Source organism: Scomber japonicus, chromosome 22 (assembly GCF_027409825.1).
Source record: "Scomber japonicus isolate fScoJap1 chromosome 22, fScoJap1.pri, whole genome shotgun sequence".
Classification (NCBI taxonomy): Eukaryota; Metazoa; Chordata; class Actinopteri; order Scombriformes; family Scombridae; genus Scomber; species Scomber japonicus.
Genome location: NC_070599.1, coordinates 27,191,959 through 27,210,619, shown reverse-complemented (window position 1 = coordinate 27,210,619; position 18,661 = coordinate 27,191,959). Strand labels below are relative to the sequence as shown.

Here is an 18,661-nt window from a genome sequence, read left to right as displayed (position 1 = left end):
CAAATGAGCTCGAGCTGTTTACTGTCAACACGAGCGAACATACACACGCGCCCACCGTCAGTGTGTGTTTACGTCAAAGCGTCAGAGTGTGTGTGTGTGTGTGTGTGTGTGTGTGTGTGTGTGTGTGTGGATGAAGAACTTCCCCTCGTGCCTCCCACTGTCCACCGGCACGCGACACCACAATACGTTCGAATTCTAGACGGGCCAATCACGGAGCGCACGCGGAGGATTCTCTTCTATTCTCTCGCTCACCTTCAGAACGTTCGTGTTCGCGCGCCGTGTGCTCGTGCTCTACGTCAGTCACCGCAGTCTTTTTTTCGACTTTAATTGAACGTCTTATTGTCTTAAATCACGTGTTTGACCGAAACTTACCGGCGCGTCTTCTCTCACTTTATCTATATTATAGTTCAGAATATTCTAACTCTATTTTTTCACCTTAAAAACTAATTGAATGTGATAACTGCGTGTTTTTTTAACGTCTCACCGTTTAATGTTCATTTACTGGATTATTTAATATCATATTTCTGCTCGTGCGCTGCCGCCGTGCTGTGATGTTGTGTCAGACCGTTTCCAGAGGTGGATATTAGTTTGTTTTATTGTCCCGGGTCGGACCGGACCGGCTCTGTTGGGGTCCCGTGTTACAGGATGCTGCTGATCCGGGTCAGCCTGGCTCTGCTGTCCTGGTTCTGTTCATGGAGCCGTGGCCAGGACTACGACAGGTCAGGATTTACCTCTGAATATGAACACAAACAGACTGGTACTGTATACTGAATGTAAAGTTGGGATTATAGGGTTATATGACTCACGTGATCTATAGTGCATTTCATTAATTACCTGTAACATTAGTGATAAAGAGAAATGTAGGCTAATTTGTTGGTGTTTTGTTCACTGCATACTCAACATATTTTGAGTAGATATTATTGCAGTATTCATAGTAGTTATAACAATAATCTATATTTGTATCACACCTGTCAATCAGCTCCAAGTGTTTTTAACAAAGACACAGAAGCACCAAGTTCAAGCTTCATGTTAAAAAAGACATAAAATGAAGTTAAAAACATGTTAAACACATTTATGTAACATCAGATGGAAATGAAACCTTTTAGCAGCACAATGCTGCAATTTTGAGTACTTATTACTTCATTTTTTGCAGCTTTTAATTTATTTTCCTGCATTTATCTGACAGCTGTAATTACTACTGTTACATGTGGTTTTAGTTCTGGTCTGAATACTTTACTGTTTTACTGCCATCAACTGTGTAATTATTGAGACTTCTCTTCTAACTGCTTTCGTTTGCTTCACATTGGACTCACTGATGCTGTCTGATCTGCAAAACACAATGAATCATGAGTCATTAAGAGCTGTTAGTGGAGGAGGATAAAGACAGATGAAGAGTTACACTGAACTGAAGTCAGAATGAGCATCATGGTGTCAGAGGTGGGGTGAAATGGCAAGGAGAGGAAATAATGATGGAAGACTGGGAGACTGGGACAGACGGAGGACAAAAGTGGTGTAAAGCGTGACGGGAAAGAAAGAAAGTATGTAAGGGGGGTGGAGGGTGGAGTGGGGGGGGTTGGTGGAAAAAGCAGAGTACACCTCCGTCCCCCCGCTGATATAATTCATGTTGAGACAGGCAGGTGGAAACAGGAGATGAAGAGCGAGGAGCAGACACTCAGACACTCTGCAGCCGGTCTGAACTGGAACTTTAACACTCAGCTGCCTCTGAACATGACATTTTACATTTCACCCTCCTTTTATTACACTTTCACACTCTGGGTTTATAAAGATCAGCTGATGTCGGCCGCTAAAGAACAAACAACCATGAACTCTGAAGATGTATATATATATATATGTGTGTGTGTGTGTGTGTGTGTGTGTGTGTGTGTGTGTTAATGTGTGTGTTAATGTGTGTCTTGTAGCTGGGTGAACCAGCCGGTGTTGTCCAATGGTCTCTGTCGCTACGGCAACAGCGTGGAGTGTTGTTGGGGCTGGAGACCGATGGACTGGGGACGCTGTCAACGTGAGGACACTAAACACACAACATAAAAAATGCAGTTTGACGAGATTTAGACGAGTTATTATAAATCCTGTTAACTTTCATTAAAACCACCTCAGAGAAACTTTAAATCGACACTGCAGATATCTCTCTGGACAAGACTACACTGTAAGAAATAGGAGACACTTATTTAAAGGACACATATTCTTCACATCTGCATCTCTATATTAATATTCTGAGTCTCTACTGGAATAAAAACTCCTTATTTATCTTCTACTGGTCCTTTATGCAGCCGCTCAGTTCAGCCTCTGACTGTTAACAGGCCGTTTTAGCTCCTGTCTCTTTAAGGGAGAAAAAAATAGTTCATTTATACTGATGATTAAATACCTGAAATGTATATTAACTGTGTGTGTGTGTGTGTGTGTGTGTGTGTGTGTGTGTGTGCGTGTGCGTGTGTAGCTTACTGTCAGCAGGGCTGTAAACACGGAGAGTGTGTTGGACCGGACCGATGCAAATGTCACCCAGGATACACCGGCAAGGCCTGTAACCAAGGTAACCGTGTGTGTGTGTGTGTGTGTGTGTATGTGCTTGTTTTGCTGTATTTGTGAGGACCTGTTTGAAGCCTGTGTGGGGACATGGTGGTCTGTTTGAAGGTTCAGATTAGATTCAGAGTCCTCACAGGTATAGAGGGACAAACGTTCGGGTGTGTGCCGGCCTCACAGACGTTTGATTTCCCATCATGCCTCTGAGAAAAAGAGAGCAGACACATTCTTGTCATGCTTGTTTGACCTGCAAAGGCGTGTTTTACCTAAAGACCCCCAAAACACACACACACACACACACTCTGCTGTTTCCAAACTAAGACCAAGACACACAAACACTCAGGCGTACTCCACCCACCAACACACACTCAAGCACACGCACATACACACACACACACACACACACACACACACATACAGTGTTAATCTCCTGATTAGAGACTACATTATGAGTCATATCCTGACTATAAAACAACATCTGGCTTTAAACTGAAGCATTTACACACACTCTGTAATATAACACTGCACACACACACACGCACACACACACACACACACATACACACATACACACATACACACACACACACACATACACACAAACACTTGAAATGCTCTTTGTGACCTGTGGAGCAGAGTGTCAAAGGTTAATCCAACAATTTGACAAGGTGAGTGAAAGCAGAGAAGATGTTCCTCCAGTTCAATGTTTAATGGTGTGTGTATGTGTGTGTGCGTGTGTGTGTGTGTGTGTGTGCGTGTCTCAGACCTGAACGAGTGCGGTCTGAAGCCTCGGCCCTGTAAGCATCGCTGTATGAACACGCCTGGCAGCTACAAGTGTTACTGTATGGACGGATACATGCTGCAGCCGGATGGGAGCTGCAGGAGTGAGTTTATACACACACACACACACACACACACACACACACACACACACACACACACATATAAACACACGTACACACAACAACCACACACACATGTATTTATTTATTTTAACCCACGAGTGTCCAAACAGATTCAGGATGAAGTGAAAAAGTTTTATAATTGCTTCCAGATGCTCGAACCTGTTACCATGCCAACTGTCAGTACGGCTGTGAGGTCATCAAAGGGGCGGTCCGGTGTACCTGTCCGTCGCCGGGGTTACGGCTGGGACCCGACAGACGCACCTGTGTGGGTGAGTCAGTCGTTCAGTCTGTGGAGATCGATACCGAAGTCGAGTTTATCCTCAACCGTCTCTCTCTCTCTCTCTCTCTGTCTCTCTCTCTCTCTCTTTTTCTCTCTCTCTCTCTCTCTCTCTCTCTCTCTCTCTCTCTCTCTCTCTCTCTCTCTCTCTGTCTCTCTCTCTCTCTCTCTCTCTCTCTGCAGACATTGATGAGTGTGTGTCGGGTGGTGGTGTGTGTCCTCGTCGCAGGAAGTGCATGAACACGTTCGGCAGCTTCCTGTGTAAATGTCACCTCGGCTTCAAACTCACGTACATCAACGGACGCTACAGCTGCATCGGTGAGGCTGAAATATCTGATATGGTTTCTTATTGGAAGCTGATTTCACAAGAAGGTTTTTAATAGTCATGAAAGGGTTAAATATTGTTTTCTATCCAATAATCATGGTTATAAAATGTTTTATGTGATTTGAGCAAAATTTGGCGGGAAAATCCCGAATTTTATTGTTCCAGACTTCTGATGTTAATCGATCTGTTGATCTACGTCCAGTCAATGATTAATGACTTATTAGTTATATTTAGGGCTGTCAAACGATTGATTTTTTTAATCGAGATTAATTGCAGAATTTCCATAATGTAAAGCATTTCTTACCAGAGTGTCTTAACTGGGAATCAATCACGGCTCTGCTGCGACTCCCACACTCCAAAATGGTCCTTTGGTGGAGCTGAGGCTGGCTTGGCTGCACCTGGGTGTTTAGCGTGGAGGTGCTAACTCAAACTCCACGTACTCCGGTGGTAGTTAAACTCCGTTTGACACAGGTTGCATTTTACTTTTGACTTGTCAACTGAAGCGTCTGGAAGTGTTTTAAAGTTAAACAAGCCGCCGAGGACGACTTCAAGGAGTACAAGCCTTCTTCAATGCAGTATGATGTTCATTTGGGACATTTTGGCCTCCCTGATTTTATATGTGACGATAAAGCAGGGTATGCATTAGGGCGTGGCTACGTCCTGATTGACAGGTTGATTCTTATTTACAGTCTATGGTTGAGTGTTAGATTAGCGCCACCTGCTGTTTATCTGCTGATATTTATACAACAGGAGTGAATGGAAACAGTCTTTTGCTAATCTTCTAACAATGGTTTCTGTGGTTTCAGATAAAGACTCTCGGCCGTTCTGCTCTTTGAATCCGTCTTCTCCAAAGTGCCGCTGTAAAGACGGCAGCTGTAAAGGTAACAGCGTCTCCTCCTCCTAACCCTAACCTTCCTCGTCTCCTCCTCCTCCTAACCCTCCTCCTCCTCCTCCTCCTCCTAACCCTAACCTTCCTCCTCCTCCTAACCCTTACCTTCCTCCTCCTCCTCCTAACCCTAACCTTCCTCCTCCTCCTCCTAACCCTGACCCTCCTCGTCTTCTCCTCCTAACCCTAACCCTCCTCGCCTCCTCCTCCTAACCCTAACCCTCCTCCTCCTAACCCTGACCCTCCTCGTCTTCTCCTCCTAACCCTAACCCTCCTCGCCTCCTCCTCCTAACCCTAACCTTCCTCTTCGTCTTCTCCTCCTAACCCTAACCCTCCTCGTCTCCTCCTCCTCCTAACCCTCCTCGTCCTCCTCCTCCTAACCCTAACCTTCCTCCTCCTCCTCCTAACCCTGACCCTCCTCGCCTCCTCCTCCTCCTAACCCTAACCCTCCTCGTCTCCTCCTCCTAACCCTAACCCTCCTCCTAACCCTAACCCTCCTCGTCTCCTCCTCCTAACCCTAACCCTCCTCCTCCTAACCCTCCTCCTAACCCTAACCCTCCTCCTCCTCCTAACCCTAACCCTCCTCGTCTCCTCCTCCTAACCCTGACCCTCCTCCTCGTCTCTCAGGGTCACACATACATGCATCATCTCTCCTGTAGTTTCCCTCCAGCTCTCTCCTGTCTCTCCGTTAGCTGTAATAATGATCATGATGTCATCTTTTCTCGCTCTTTAGTTAAATGTTGTCGTCTTTACTGGTTTTCCTGGAGAAGCCGCTCTGAACTCGTCTGCTCACTGAAACATGACAATAGATTTTTAGTTATTTTGATGTTTTGTGTAATTTTTCATGTTTTCATGCTGAAAAAGTCGATTTTAGACCAAAAATCTGAGCCGCTACTTTCTGTCTGTTTTCACTCAGCGATACCCAGAATCCCTCTGGAGCCTCCGAGACCCAGAACTACAACAACTACAACAACTACAACAACTACAACTCCCATCACCACCACCACCACCACTACCACTACTACTATTAGTACTACAGCACAGCCAACCACTACGGTCCCCACGACGACCATCACCATAGCAACAACTACTCTGGCTGCTACAACCACCACTTCAACACCTACTACTACACCTGTTACTACACCTGTTATTACTACTACTACACCTGTTACTACTACACCTATTACTACTACACCTGTTACTACTACACCTGCTACTACACCTATTACTACTACACCTGTTACTACACCTATTACTACTACACCTGTTACTACACCTATTACTACTACACCTGTTACTACACCTGTTACAACTACACCTGTTACTACACCTATTACTACAACTACACCTGTTATTACTACTACTACACCTGTTACTACTACGCCTGTTATTACTACTTCTACACCTTTTACTACTACTACAGCACAGCCAACCACTACGGTCCCCACGACGACCATCACCATAGCAACAACTACTCTGGCTGCTACAACCACCACTTCAATACCTACTACTACACCTGTTACTACTACTACAACACTTCTTACTACATCAGAAACCACTCCTCTTATTATTACTACTACTACACCTGTTGTTACTACAACACCTGTTACTACGCCTGTTACTACTACTACACCTATTACTACAACAACACCTGCTACTACTACGTCCAGTACTGTTCCAAGTACTGCACCACCTTTACCTACAACCACTGTGAGTACATCTGCTCCTGTGCCAACTACAACCCAACTGGATACAACTACAACTACAACTACGGCAATGACGACAACGCCAACGATCGCTACCACAGTCGCCACGACGACCACCACCACCGTTTCCATGGCAACAACCACAGTGAACAACAAGATCAACAAGGACGTGACGCAGAAACAGAGAGGAGACGTTCACAGTGAGTAACAGAAAAACAGTCGACAATGTCAGGGATCGAGCAGTGAGACAATGAGGACACAGGAATATAAATTCAAAAGAATAGGGTTTTATTTACCCCAAAAATGAAATCTTATACAAAAACCAAGGCAAACTATAAAAGAGGTCAACAAAAGATAACTAAACCCCAAATCCCCAACTATGGCACAGCAGGAAGTAGTCCAGCCTGATGAGCTTGGCCACCCTTGAGCACTCCACCCTTAGCCCCGCCTTTTGGTCCACCAGAAAGAGGCCTCACAACCACGGTAACTCAAACAAAAGAAAGAAATTATTAATACAACAGAAAATTCTACAAAAGGTTCAAAATAAACAAACTTCTAAATCAAATAACTGTGTGGTGTGATAGTGTAATGTTAACTGTTTGGTGTGGTTGGCTGCAAATTAAATTAACCTGTGTAGGAAATCAAACTGAAGTGGAGAGTGAGTGGATTAGATTTTACCATGGTGTGGCTGTGGCCATCACAAACAATTATCATTCATAAGTGATTAACTATTGAAGTGATGTCTTAAAGTCACACAGCTTCTTAAAGGTGAATATTTGCTGTTTTCTATCATTGATGAGATATTTGAAGATGCAAGCTTGAGCTCTGGGAACATTTTCACTATTTCAACAACAAAACAAAAGATGATGTGATAAATGATAGAAAAGAATCGTTACTTATCCTTTTTAATCGTGTGTGTGTTGCAGTCCCTCGTAACCCGGGTCAGAACCAGGTCTGGGAGTTTGACATCGAGTTGGGAAACACGGCAGACGAAGCCAAAGACGATCCTGGTGAGATGATTTTCTTTTCCCTGTAAGATAGTTTTTATGACTTGTGTTGAACTCTGGGACATTGTCTTCATCATATGTGATCTTATTAACTGCCTGGACGACTGATTTGATGTTTTATGGATTTTATGAATCTTACTGATGGACTGCTCTGATTGCTCAAGTATTGCTCAGTCTGAATGTCATTACTTTATGATTCTGTTGCTTTGTGTGACTGACTGGTTGTAATTTGGTGTCCAGTGTGAAGTAGTCTGTCAGTCATCTGTTACGTACTTGGTGTGTTTCAGAGGTCGGAGTATTTCACTGTTCCTTCGATCACGGAGTCTGTGATTGGATGTCTGACAGAGACGGTGACCTGCAGTGGGAAACTGTTCACACCTCTGAAGGTAACGAACACTTCTCATACAACATAGTTCATCATTTTCTCCGTCAGACTGTATTTATTGTATATTGTGTTCTGTCACTCAGGCGGACGTTACCTGTCTGTGCCAGAGCTGAAGGCGGGACAAAGGAGCATCCGTGGCGCTCGATTGGCCGTCCAAATAGTCCCGCCCTGGAACCATGGCGACCTGTGTTTCTCCTTCTCTCATTGGTTGACGGGGCATCACGTGGGCGTGCTGCAACTCTTTATCCGAAAGAAAGGACGAACCCAAAGGTAGCCGAGAAGATAGTTTAAATATTAATAATTTAAAAAATCAAATGTTGAATCTGTTTCCTCTGATCGGTGGAGTCTTGTTCCTGATTGGCTGTTGCAGGTATAGTCCCGCCCTCTGGAGCAGGACAGGTGGACACGGCTGGAGACAGACGCAGGTTACCTTGACGACGCACGCTCTGGACAAGGTGAGACACACGTGAGCTAAAGACGAGTTTCCTGTGTTAGCGTGTGTCGACGCTGATTACAGGTGTGTGTGTGTGTGTGTGTGTGTGTGTGTGTGTGTGTGTGTGTGTGTGTGTGTGTGTGCAGGTGTTGCTGAAGGCCGAGCGAAGGAAAGGACGACGAGGACAAATCGCCGTGGATGATGTCAGACTGAGACGGGGGGCGTGTCGATGACATCACAGCGTCCTCACACAAACGGACAATTTAAAACTTTTCAAAACTGATGAATCAGAGATAATTTAAAAGACGAAGCTGCTGTTTTTTTATATATAACAATAAATCCTGTAAACTGTTTGACGTTCAGCAGTTTCTAGATGAATTTCTTCGTTGCTTCGTTATTTAAACTCTTTCTGAGAAGGAGGAAAAAAAACTAAAAGACTAAAAACACTAACTCAGCAGAGCGACAGAGGAACTCCTGTGACCTTTGACCTTCAGCGTTCAGATGGAAACGAAGTCAAACATTCACTGAAACTGAACTTTGCTTTTATTTTTGTAAGTGAAATATTCTCAGAGGGTTTTTTATTGTTTAACAGAGTTCTTTCTTCAGCCTCCGACCAAGTAAACATGTTGTTTAGTAGGGCTGTCAAACGATTAATTTATTTAATCGAGATTAATCACAGAATTTCCATAGTTAATCGCGATTAATGGCGTTTTGAATAGCATGTTTAAAATCCTGTTATTTTCCATTTGAAGGCAGTTTTAAGCCCATAATGTAAAGCATTTCTTACCAGAGTGTCTTAACTGGGAATCAATCACGGCTCTGCTGCGACTCCCACACTCCAAAATGGTCCTTTGGTGGAGCTGAGGCTGGCTTGGCTGCACCTGGGTGTTTAGCGTGGAGGTGCTAACTCAAACTCCACGTACTCCGGTGGTAGTTAAACTCCGTTTGACACAGGTTGCATTTTACTTTTGACTTGTCAACTGAAGCGTCTGGAAGTGTTTTAAAGTTAAACAAGCCGTTCAAAAGTCCAGTAGCTCTCTTCCATCAGTGCGGTAGGTTTACTGCAGGAGGCCACTTCAAAGCATAGCGCTACAGCTAGAGGAGCCGTCTACGGGAGGGAAGGGAAGGAGGGAGGAAGGAAGGAAGGAAAAGAAGACGACAAGGAGGAAGGGAGAAAGGAAGGTAGGAAGGACAGACGGAAGGAAGGAAAAGAGGAAGAAGGAAACTGGGCCGCGGTAGGTTTATTGCAGGAGGCCACTTCAAAGCATAGCGCTACAGCTAGAGGAGCCGTCTACGGGGGAGTAGAAGGGACAAAAAGGCTTGACACATTAAAATGAGATTAAAAAAAATTAATGCGTTATGGATTGCATTAATCTGATCACGATTAACGCGTTAACGCTATTGTGAGATAAATAACTGTTATTATAAGTTTGTTTGTCATTATAATGAATTTTTTAACAGCTTATTTGTCTTTCATGGGAAATAAACAATGATTTTACATCTTTTCTTTAATATCACCAGCTTATCTAGACATATAAATAACATCGCTAACTGTTGCTGACGTGTTTAGTTATTTGTGTCATTAACAAGATTAAAACACATACTGATATAATTCAGTGTGACTTAATAATAATTATAACTTTATTTCATACAATAAATGCAGCTCAGAGTGTTTTAAAACATCCAACTAGTGCCTCATATTCAAGGAGCATGAAACTATTTTAAAAAACAAACAAACATTGATGTAATAAAAGATGGAAAATAAAACAGTAATAGTATAAATAGTAGCCTACATGCTAAAAGTCATTCAAAGTGTTTTTATTGCTTTCAAATGTCAAAATCAGTCAAATTTGAGCTGATGGTTAAATTATAGGAGGTGCAACAGTCTCACTGCTGCTGTCATTAATGAGCCACAGGAAGTCAGGATCCAAACCACCTGACACAAGAACAGCAGCTAATATTCAACGTTTTTATGATTGAACGACCAAATTAATCAAAAGTTACTCCATTTAATCTTCATTAGGAACAAAGCAGCCTCTGTCAGTGCAGGTGTAGACGCTCCACCCCAATACTTGACCTCTGACCTTTAACCTGCAGGTAGAGAGAGGAAGAGGAAGGAGGAGGAGGGCGGTAACACATCTGGTGATTTGTGTGTTTAACATCTGCTTTAGAAACACACACACACACACACTCTCTCTCTCTCTCTCTCTCTCTCTCTCTCTCTCTCTGGGCGGAGCGGCAGGAAACCTGATTTGTAGTTTTACTGCGAGCTCGACAGATTCTTCAGTTTATAGACACACAACATACATGAGACGAGTTAAACCTGTGATTTAGCTTCCTGTGTGTGTGTGTGTGTGTGTGTGTGTAATCACCTCTCCTCTCTCTCTGCCTGTTGCTGCCTCCTGCTGGTGATCACGAGCAGTTAATCCACCAATCAACCGTGTCTCTGATGAATCAATAAATCTAATGGTAATACAAGTTGAAAAATTGACTTAAAAAGTTCCTCAGAGTCCAAGTTGACGTCTTTAAACAGCTTTAAAACACAGTGAGTTCATTCAGTTATTGATCAGTGTCAGCAGTCGTATTAAAGGAGCAGAACTGAACTGTGACAGAAATAAAGAGGAAACACTTTGATGCGAAATTAGACGATTTTTTTTTTTTTTTTTTCCCCTTGAAGGCTGGAATATGGTGATTTTGTGTTATTCCGGTAGCACATATACTAAAAGTGGAACGATACAGAGAAGATTGGACTGGCCCATATGAAGATTAACTTCTCTATATCGTTTCCATTTTAGTACATGTGCTACTGTTGTACGTGTGTTACTCCGGTAGCACATCTACTAAAATTGGAACGATCTTAGATTAAGGGGCCAGGCCAATCTTCTCTGTATCGTTCCAATTTTAGTACACGTGCTACCGGAATAACACAAAATCACTATATTCCAGCCTTACATCGGGCTGAATGGCCAAACTTCTCTGTATCGTTCCAATTTTAGTAGAGGTGCTACCGGAGTAACACACTCCAGTAGCACATCTACTAAAATTGAAACGATACAGACAAGTTAAGCCATTCATCCAGATGTGAAGTTGGACCAGCTGTGGCTCAGGAAGTAGTCAAAGCATGTTTACCTCCTTTAATTGTACTCTTTAAAAAGTAACACAAACAGCTTTAAAACACAGTAAGTTCATTCAGTTATTGATCAGTGTCAGCAGTCGTATTAAAGGAGCAGAACTGAACTGCGACAGAAATAAAGAGGAAACACTTTGATGCGAAATTAAACGCTATTTTTTTTTTTTATAGGAGCCAGTCCAATCTTCTCTGTATCGTTCCAATTTTAGTACGCGTGCTACCGGAATAACACAAAATCACTATATTCCAGTCTTACACCGGGCTGAATGGCTGTTGTTCCACTTTTAGTACATGAAACGATATAGAGAAGTTAAGCCACTCATCCAGATGTGAGGTTGGGCCAGCTGTGGCTCAGGAAGTAGAGCAGTCGTCCACTAATCAGAAGATCAGCGGTTTAATTCCCAGCTTCTTTTGGCAAGATACTTAACCCCACAATGATCCAGAGAAGTGTGTGAATGTGACATGAATGTAAAGCTACTGCATGTTACTGCATGAAGTAAACGCAGTAAACTGAAGGATGATAATATTGGACATCATGACGTTGCTACAACAGAAAGAAACTGAACCCAGTAAACCATAAGAGTCATTACCAGTGTGTGTGTGGAAGGATGAGGGTTTATTCCACACGTAACTCATTTATTGGATGACTCTTCGTGTGTCTTCTTACTCTATCTCCTATTTCACTATTTACTGTTGGTTCATTACGAGCCGCTACTGACACCTGGTGGACAGAACATGTAACAACATCCAATCATAGCACCAATGACTTTTGATTTTTGAGGCTACATGAAAGGGAAAGCAAAATCTGCATTAGCAACAGATTATTCAGCTGTATTTAGTGTAGTATTTTGTAGTATTGTATTTTATTTCCCCTCTGGTCATTTGTCACCTGCTCTGATGTTGTGTAGGAGCGAATGTGGTTGATTACAGACTGTTTGAGTGAGGTTGGGCTCGTAGAAACTGAATTACCCCTCTGGGATGAATAAAACTGAATCTGAATCTGAGATTATTTGAGGCTAATGGTTATTATGGCATACTTTTACTTCATGTTGATCACCACATGTTCATGTCTACAGCTTCATGTTTATCTTATATATGATCAAAATGTTGAGAATACATGTTACTGTTTATAAGCGCTTTTGTTCTAAATACAATTCATTTACTTGTGATCAAGGTACTATGCGCAAAATAATTACATCCAGTCAGTCGTCAGCTCTGTCAATCATCCACCAATCACATGTGTGAATTGATTAAGTGAGTTGGTGAAGACGCCAGGTAGACCCACTTCAGATAAGACCTTTAACCCTTCCTCTTTTTATAAATATACATATAGGGACAGTTTCTCAGACAAAGATTAAGACTAGTCCTAAAAACAAGATTATGTAAAAATATGCATTGAGTAACAAGTCTACTCTTAGACTAGACCTAAATGACAGTTTTCTGTGTGATGTAATGTGAACACAGTATGAAGATCAAGCAAGTAATGATGGAAGAAGACAAAGAAAATCTTATTTTGAAAATGCCACTGAATTTATTCCTGTCAACTCAGTGATTAATAAATCCAGTTGTAACAAAACTGTGTTGAAATAATGTGACTCTGAACGTTTCAGAGTTCAACAGAGTTTGGTATCAGGTGTTCAGTGTTACTGAGGTCCAGTACAGAACATGTTTCACAAAATGTTCACAAAACCGCTGTAGTGCAAATCCACGATTATATAAAAGTCACCAACAGAAACTTTCTGCTATTAACACTGAATGTTAAGTGCAACATATTGAACATTCAGAAATAAAGTCACAATAATTCAACTGAAGGGCAAGAAGGCTACAATAAACATTATTTATGATCAGTGCAAGTGAACAAGAGCGTTGGTTCGGTGTCAAAGTGATGTGGAGCCTTTCTGCTACAAACACACAGTGTTATTAACATCAGGCTTTCACAGAAATAAATGCACCAAGAGTGCAAAGCTGAACTGTAACATTCAACATTCAGAATTAAAGTGGCTGTAATGCAGTGACAGCATTTAGGACAGAGAGCAGTGCTGAACATAGTCACACATGTAAATCACCCAACAATCACAGTGAGTGAGTAGCGCTTATTTGGGCCACACAAGATGATCACCAGTTTATCATATTTATATTAATTATATTATTTACACACACACTGTATAGATGTATGTAGCTATACAATTATGAACTGAGTTCCAGGCCCAGATTTTCCTTCCTGCTTGGCTTCACCAAGCTGCAGCTTCAGAGCAGCCCTGAGGCTGTTGCAATGCCAATGGTCAGATGTATATGTGCTATTTACAACAACAAAAAAATTAAAAACCCACTAAAAAAACAAACTATTTACAGTTAATAAAACACACTATTTACAAACATTCACTCCAATCCAGCCAGCCAGTCCTCGGGGCACTGTCCCTCTGCAGCTACAGGACAGTAGTTCACCCGCTGCCCGTTGGCTTTCGTCAACAGTCTATGTCCAGTCTCCTTGATCTTCCTCTTGCCACACGACCTACAGTGAACAATCGAGGGGGCTCTGAATTTAAGAGTCTTCCCCCTCTTCGCTGCCTCCGCCTGCCTGGCCATCATCCTCTTGCGGTTGTACATCGTTGATGTGGCTGGAGCATCGGTGGAGGCGGTGGTGGTAGGAGGAAGTATGGCAGCATGGGGAGCGGAGCTGACGGTGGCGGCTGTGCTGGTAGGAGGAAGTATGGCAGCATGGGGAGCGGAGCTGACGGTGGCGGCGGTGGTGGTAGGAGGAAGTATGGCAGCATGGGTAGCGGAGCTGACGGTGGCGGCTGTGGTGGTAGGAGGAAGTATGGCAGCATGGGGAGCGGAGCTGACGGTGGCGGCGGTGGTGGTAGGAGGAAGTATGGCAGCATGGGGAGCGGAGCTGACGGTGGCGGCTGTGGTGGTAGGAGGAAGTATGGCAGCATGGGGAGCGGAGCTGACGGTGGCGGCTGTGCTGGTAGGAGGAAGTATGGCAGCATGGGGAGCGGAGCTGACGGTGGCGGCTGTGCTGGTAGGAGGAAGTATGGCAGCATGGGGAGCGGAGCTGAGGGTGGCGACTGTGGTGCTAGGAGGAAGTATGGCAGCATGGGGAGCGGAGCTGACGGTGGCGGCGGTGGTGGTAGGAGGAAGTATGGCAGCATGGGGAGCGGAGCTGACGGTGGCGACTGTGGTGGTAGGAGGAAGTATGGCAGCATGGGGAGCGGAGCTGACGGTGGCGGCTGTGGCAGCAGTGATGGAGGTGTTTGGGACAGGAAAAGCCCAAGATGGGCCTGCAATGGGCTCCTCCTCCTCTTCCTCCAGTGGTGGCATGTCTTGGTAAATACTGACCTGAAGCACACAGAAATCGGAGGTTAAAAAATTAAGTTGATCAGTTCAGGATATGACAATAACAACCTGAACAATGCCAATGTAGCGTCATTAATTAATATCTACTAACTGTGGATCTGCTGACTGCTCCCTCCTGGTCACCAGATGATGCCTCGGGAGTCATCTGGGAGGACAGCACATGGCGTAGCGGCTGCAAGGGAGCTGATGAGTCGAAGACTAACTCATCAATCCCCTCATCAGCTATGTCCTCCTCGTCCAGCTCCTCCTCCTCCTCCTCAATCTCAAGCTCCTCACCCCCGTCAGGCTCAACCAGGTCATCAGGGAAATCCTGCAGCATCTGATCACTCTGATTATAGAGGTAAGACATCCCTATCAGCTCCCCTAAAAGAACAAATCATAATAATGTTATTTACATATATAAATGTACTGTCTTTTAATTATCTTCTGTCCATTTCTTTCATCTGTTGCAATGGAAGAGTTCAGCATTTGTATATCTGTCAGGAGTCACTGTGGTGATTTCATTTAACTTACACTGGATTTATATTAGAACTGCTAAATATTTGTTCTTCTCCAGTATTTTAATGTACCTGAATAAGGCAGAGGGTCTGTGTAATTCTCAAACTGCTGAACCCCATAGAAATATTCAGTCAGCCGGTTGAGAGTATGCACCACCCGGCCATCGTAGGATATCATCCCTGACTTGGCTCTGCCCGCTGCTGCCTGTGCCTGGTCTTCATTCCACCGCGTCAGCCCCTCTAACAGGTATACCTGGAAGTGGCAGCCACTGGCTGCGCTACCTGCAATATGAGAGGAACGTCATGATTTTTTACACAAGAAGAAAAACAGTGAAAAACAGAGTTTAGGTTAGGTGTGTTGAGACTCACCAGGGATGAACCTGTTGAGGTGCATGTGGAATGACGCTACAGACGATACACCACGGGCACAGCGGTAGACCGGGACAACCACCCCACCTTTGTTCACCTCTCCAGTCCTGGTGTAAAGGGGGATACCTGGAGGATCCTGGATGTGGTGACATGGAAATTCAGTTTTGTTCTGAGAACATAATTCTGTGCAAATGTTTTTATAGCAGAAACAGAAATATTTGGACTTTTATACTTGATTATCAATATTAAAATCTTAATTTCAAACTGTAAGGAGGGATGCAGCCATACCTGGATGCAGGCAATGTGTTTCCGCTGGGCGCTCCAGATCTCCTCCATCTGGTCCTTTTGCAGGAGCGGGATTCCGGTGGTGTCGGTAGCACCCATTAACGCCTGCAAAGTCTCTCCAAGGAGGCGCTCGGTCTCCTGTGTCCCACGTGTGCGCCGACGACAGTGCCGAGACATCTCCTTTACAGTCAACATGTTACCCCTCCTGGACTGGTCAGCCTGCTTGGCCTCCCTTAAGAGGGACAAGTCCTCTGGGTCCCACTCAAAGATGCAGACCAAGACACGCTGCATAAAGTGCTGGTAGAGACAGTGGGTAGGTGAGGTCACTCCTGCCGCCAGCCTACAGATGAAGCGTCTCACATCAAGCCTAACCAACAGTTGTGGCCACTCAGGGAACAGAGCTGCTGCTGTGCAGGTTCCTCCATCCCTGCTGCAACAGCCTCTGTCCACATAGAGGACTTGAGGAGGATCACGCCCTGCCTGCTGGTACCGCTTCTGTAGGCCCTTTGCCATGTCCATAAGTCCAAAGTCCTCAGCAGACGGAGTCAGGACGGACATCAGAACCTGACCCAGCTCATTGCCTACACTGGTCATACAATGAGCAGTACCAGCATCTGCCCCAGCAAGCTTCCTGGTCACCTGCAAAGAACAAGAGAGTTCATCTGTCACAGGTGTGAAACCACTGCAACCATCAGCTTCAGAACATCATATGCATTAACATCTTGTTCACCAATTCAAATTCTTCTTACCTTCTTGGTGGAGTCCATCTTCAAGATGGAGCCGAAGGTTGAAGTCACCTTTGCCTTCAGCTCCTCTATCCTGCTGAAGGACTCCCTAGCATATGTGGCCAGGAGCCATCTGCTGCTGGGTACAGGCTCCATCTTTGGAACCTTGGGAGGAGGCTGCCCTCCAGGAACCCAAAACCTGTAGCAGGTTTGTAGATAAAATAAAGACCTCCTCATCCATTCTGCCGTGTGCTGCTCTACAAGGTAGGAGTGCAGGCGGCTGACACCGTTTCCAAGGGTACGCCCCTTCATCAGACCAACCACTTTATGGCTGCAGGCGAGTCTGCAGCACGAAACAGTTACACAGTTAAACCACACACACGCTCATCTCATGTGGCTGACCTGACATATGATACTTTTCTTTTGAACATCACTGTGTCATACTGGACTGTACAGAGGCCGGTGTAGTTCATTGTACTTACTTATACATCATAACAGCTGGGAAGAGCTGCTGATGGACGAAATCCAGCTGTGTCCTTACACACTCTGACCAGCTGGCCACCTTCTTCCTACAGAACCTGAGTCAGAAAACACAGTGAACTATTAAGAACTTTCAACACACTGTTCATGCCCTGTTGTATATTAAATCTACATAATTTGTGAATGGTTTCTTTTTCCAGTTAATGTTTTCATCAGTACCTGCACTCCAGGTACTCAGTCCCCATATAATACCAGCCGTCATGATCCAGCACACGGCGCACAGTCTTGTACAACCCACACCCAGTGAGCTTATGCTCACAGGTGGGACATTTAAGATGGTAGTGCCACATGCGATATGGCATCCAGAGGAAAAAGGGCCGCTGGAAGAAGGGGTCAGGTGTCAACGGACACTCCCTGTACTCCATCTGTGGCCCTGGTGGGTGGTACCAAAGCTTAAGCTGAGGGGACAACACTGCCCTCCCTGTTTGGTCCTCAACAAACAGGGCCTTGCTGACCCACTCATGCTGCTCTCGGGGCAGGCTGCGTCTCCATGCCTTAGGCAGGAGGACCTGAAACATCAACACTGAGTTTATTAAGTTGCAGCTTTTAACAACACTCTGCTGCCAAATGTATGACGTTCACAACCCCACAAACCTGAGCTGGAGGAGCAACCGGCATGTCAGGAGCATGCATGGGAGGGGAAGCTAGAAGGAGAACATAATTCAAAAATGAAAAAATAAAGTAGCACAGTAAATAATGAAACAATAGACTGTTGTACTAGTCTGATATTATAAGTCCACCTGCTATCCCACCTGTTATTCCCCCCTGTACTAACATTAAAATAAAAGTCAAAGTGATGATGCCTTTATGTCCAACTGTACCAAACACAAACTCACCTGGAGCAGGCAGGAAATCAAATGCTGGCTCATCCATTCCTACAAAATGTCAACAACAGCACACTTAGAAGTTAAATTCAATTTTTTTAATTTATCATTTTAAATCCAATGTTGGAAGGACAGCTGAAACATATGACAACATCTCTATGTTTAATAAAACTTTTACAAATATATTAATAATTATTTTTCCGACATTTTCACCACTGATGATATCAAATTACATAAAGTTTAATTAAGTATTTTGTGACCATGTGGTTTAGTCTAATTTAAAGGGTATTTGACATTTGACATGCTTAAAAACACTAAATTCTCAATAAAACACCATATCAACTAGTTTGGCATGATCTTACATTATAACTTTAATATTAAATAAAAGTAATGGAATACTATTGTTCTAAATATTGCAGAGGGGAATCATGTCAATCAGGAACCATTTACATGTTTAGAATGAAGTTACTAT

At 44.0% G+C, this 18,661-nt stretch overlaps 1 protein-coding gene across 1 annotated transcript; it reads left to right on the top strand.

The window, feature by feature from the left end:
• Positions 1-371: 371 nt before the first annotated feature.
• LOC128383652 (nephronectin-like) lies at positions 372-9,006 on the top strand. Its single transcript, XM_053343243.1, has 13 exons — positions 372-719; positions 1,920-2,020; positions 2,456-2,548; positions 3,303-3,422; positions 3,593-3,712; positions 3,904-4,038; positions 4,852-4,926; positions 5,848-6,837; positions 7,564-7,647; positions 7,932-8,030; positions 8,113-8,299; positions 8,400-8,484; positions 8,609-9,006. The coding sequence occupies exons 1-13, from the start codon at positions 646-648 to the stop codon at positions 8,693-8,695; spliced, it is 2,250 nt and encodes a 749-aa protein (XP_053199218.1). The 5' UTR covers positions 372-645; the 3' UTR covers positions 8,696-9,006.
• The last annotated feature ends 9,655 nt before the right edge of the window (positions 9,007-18,661 follow it).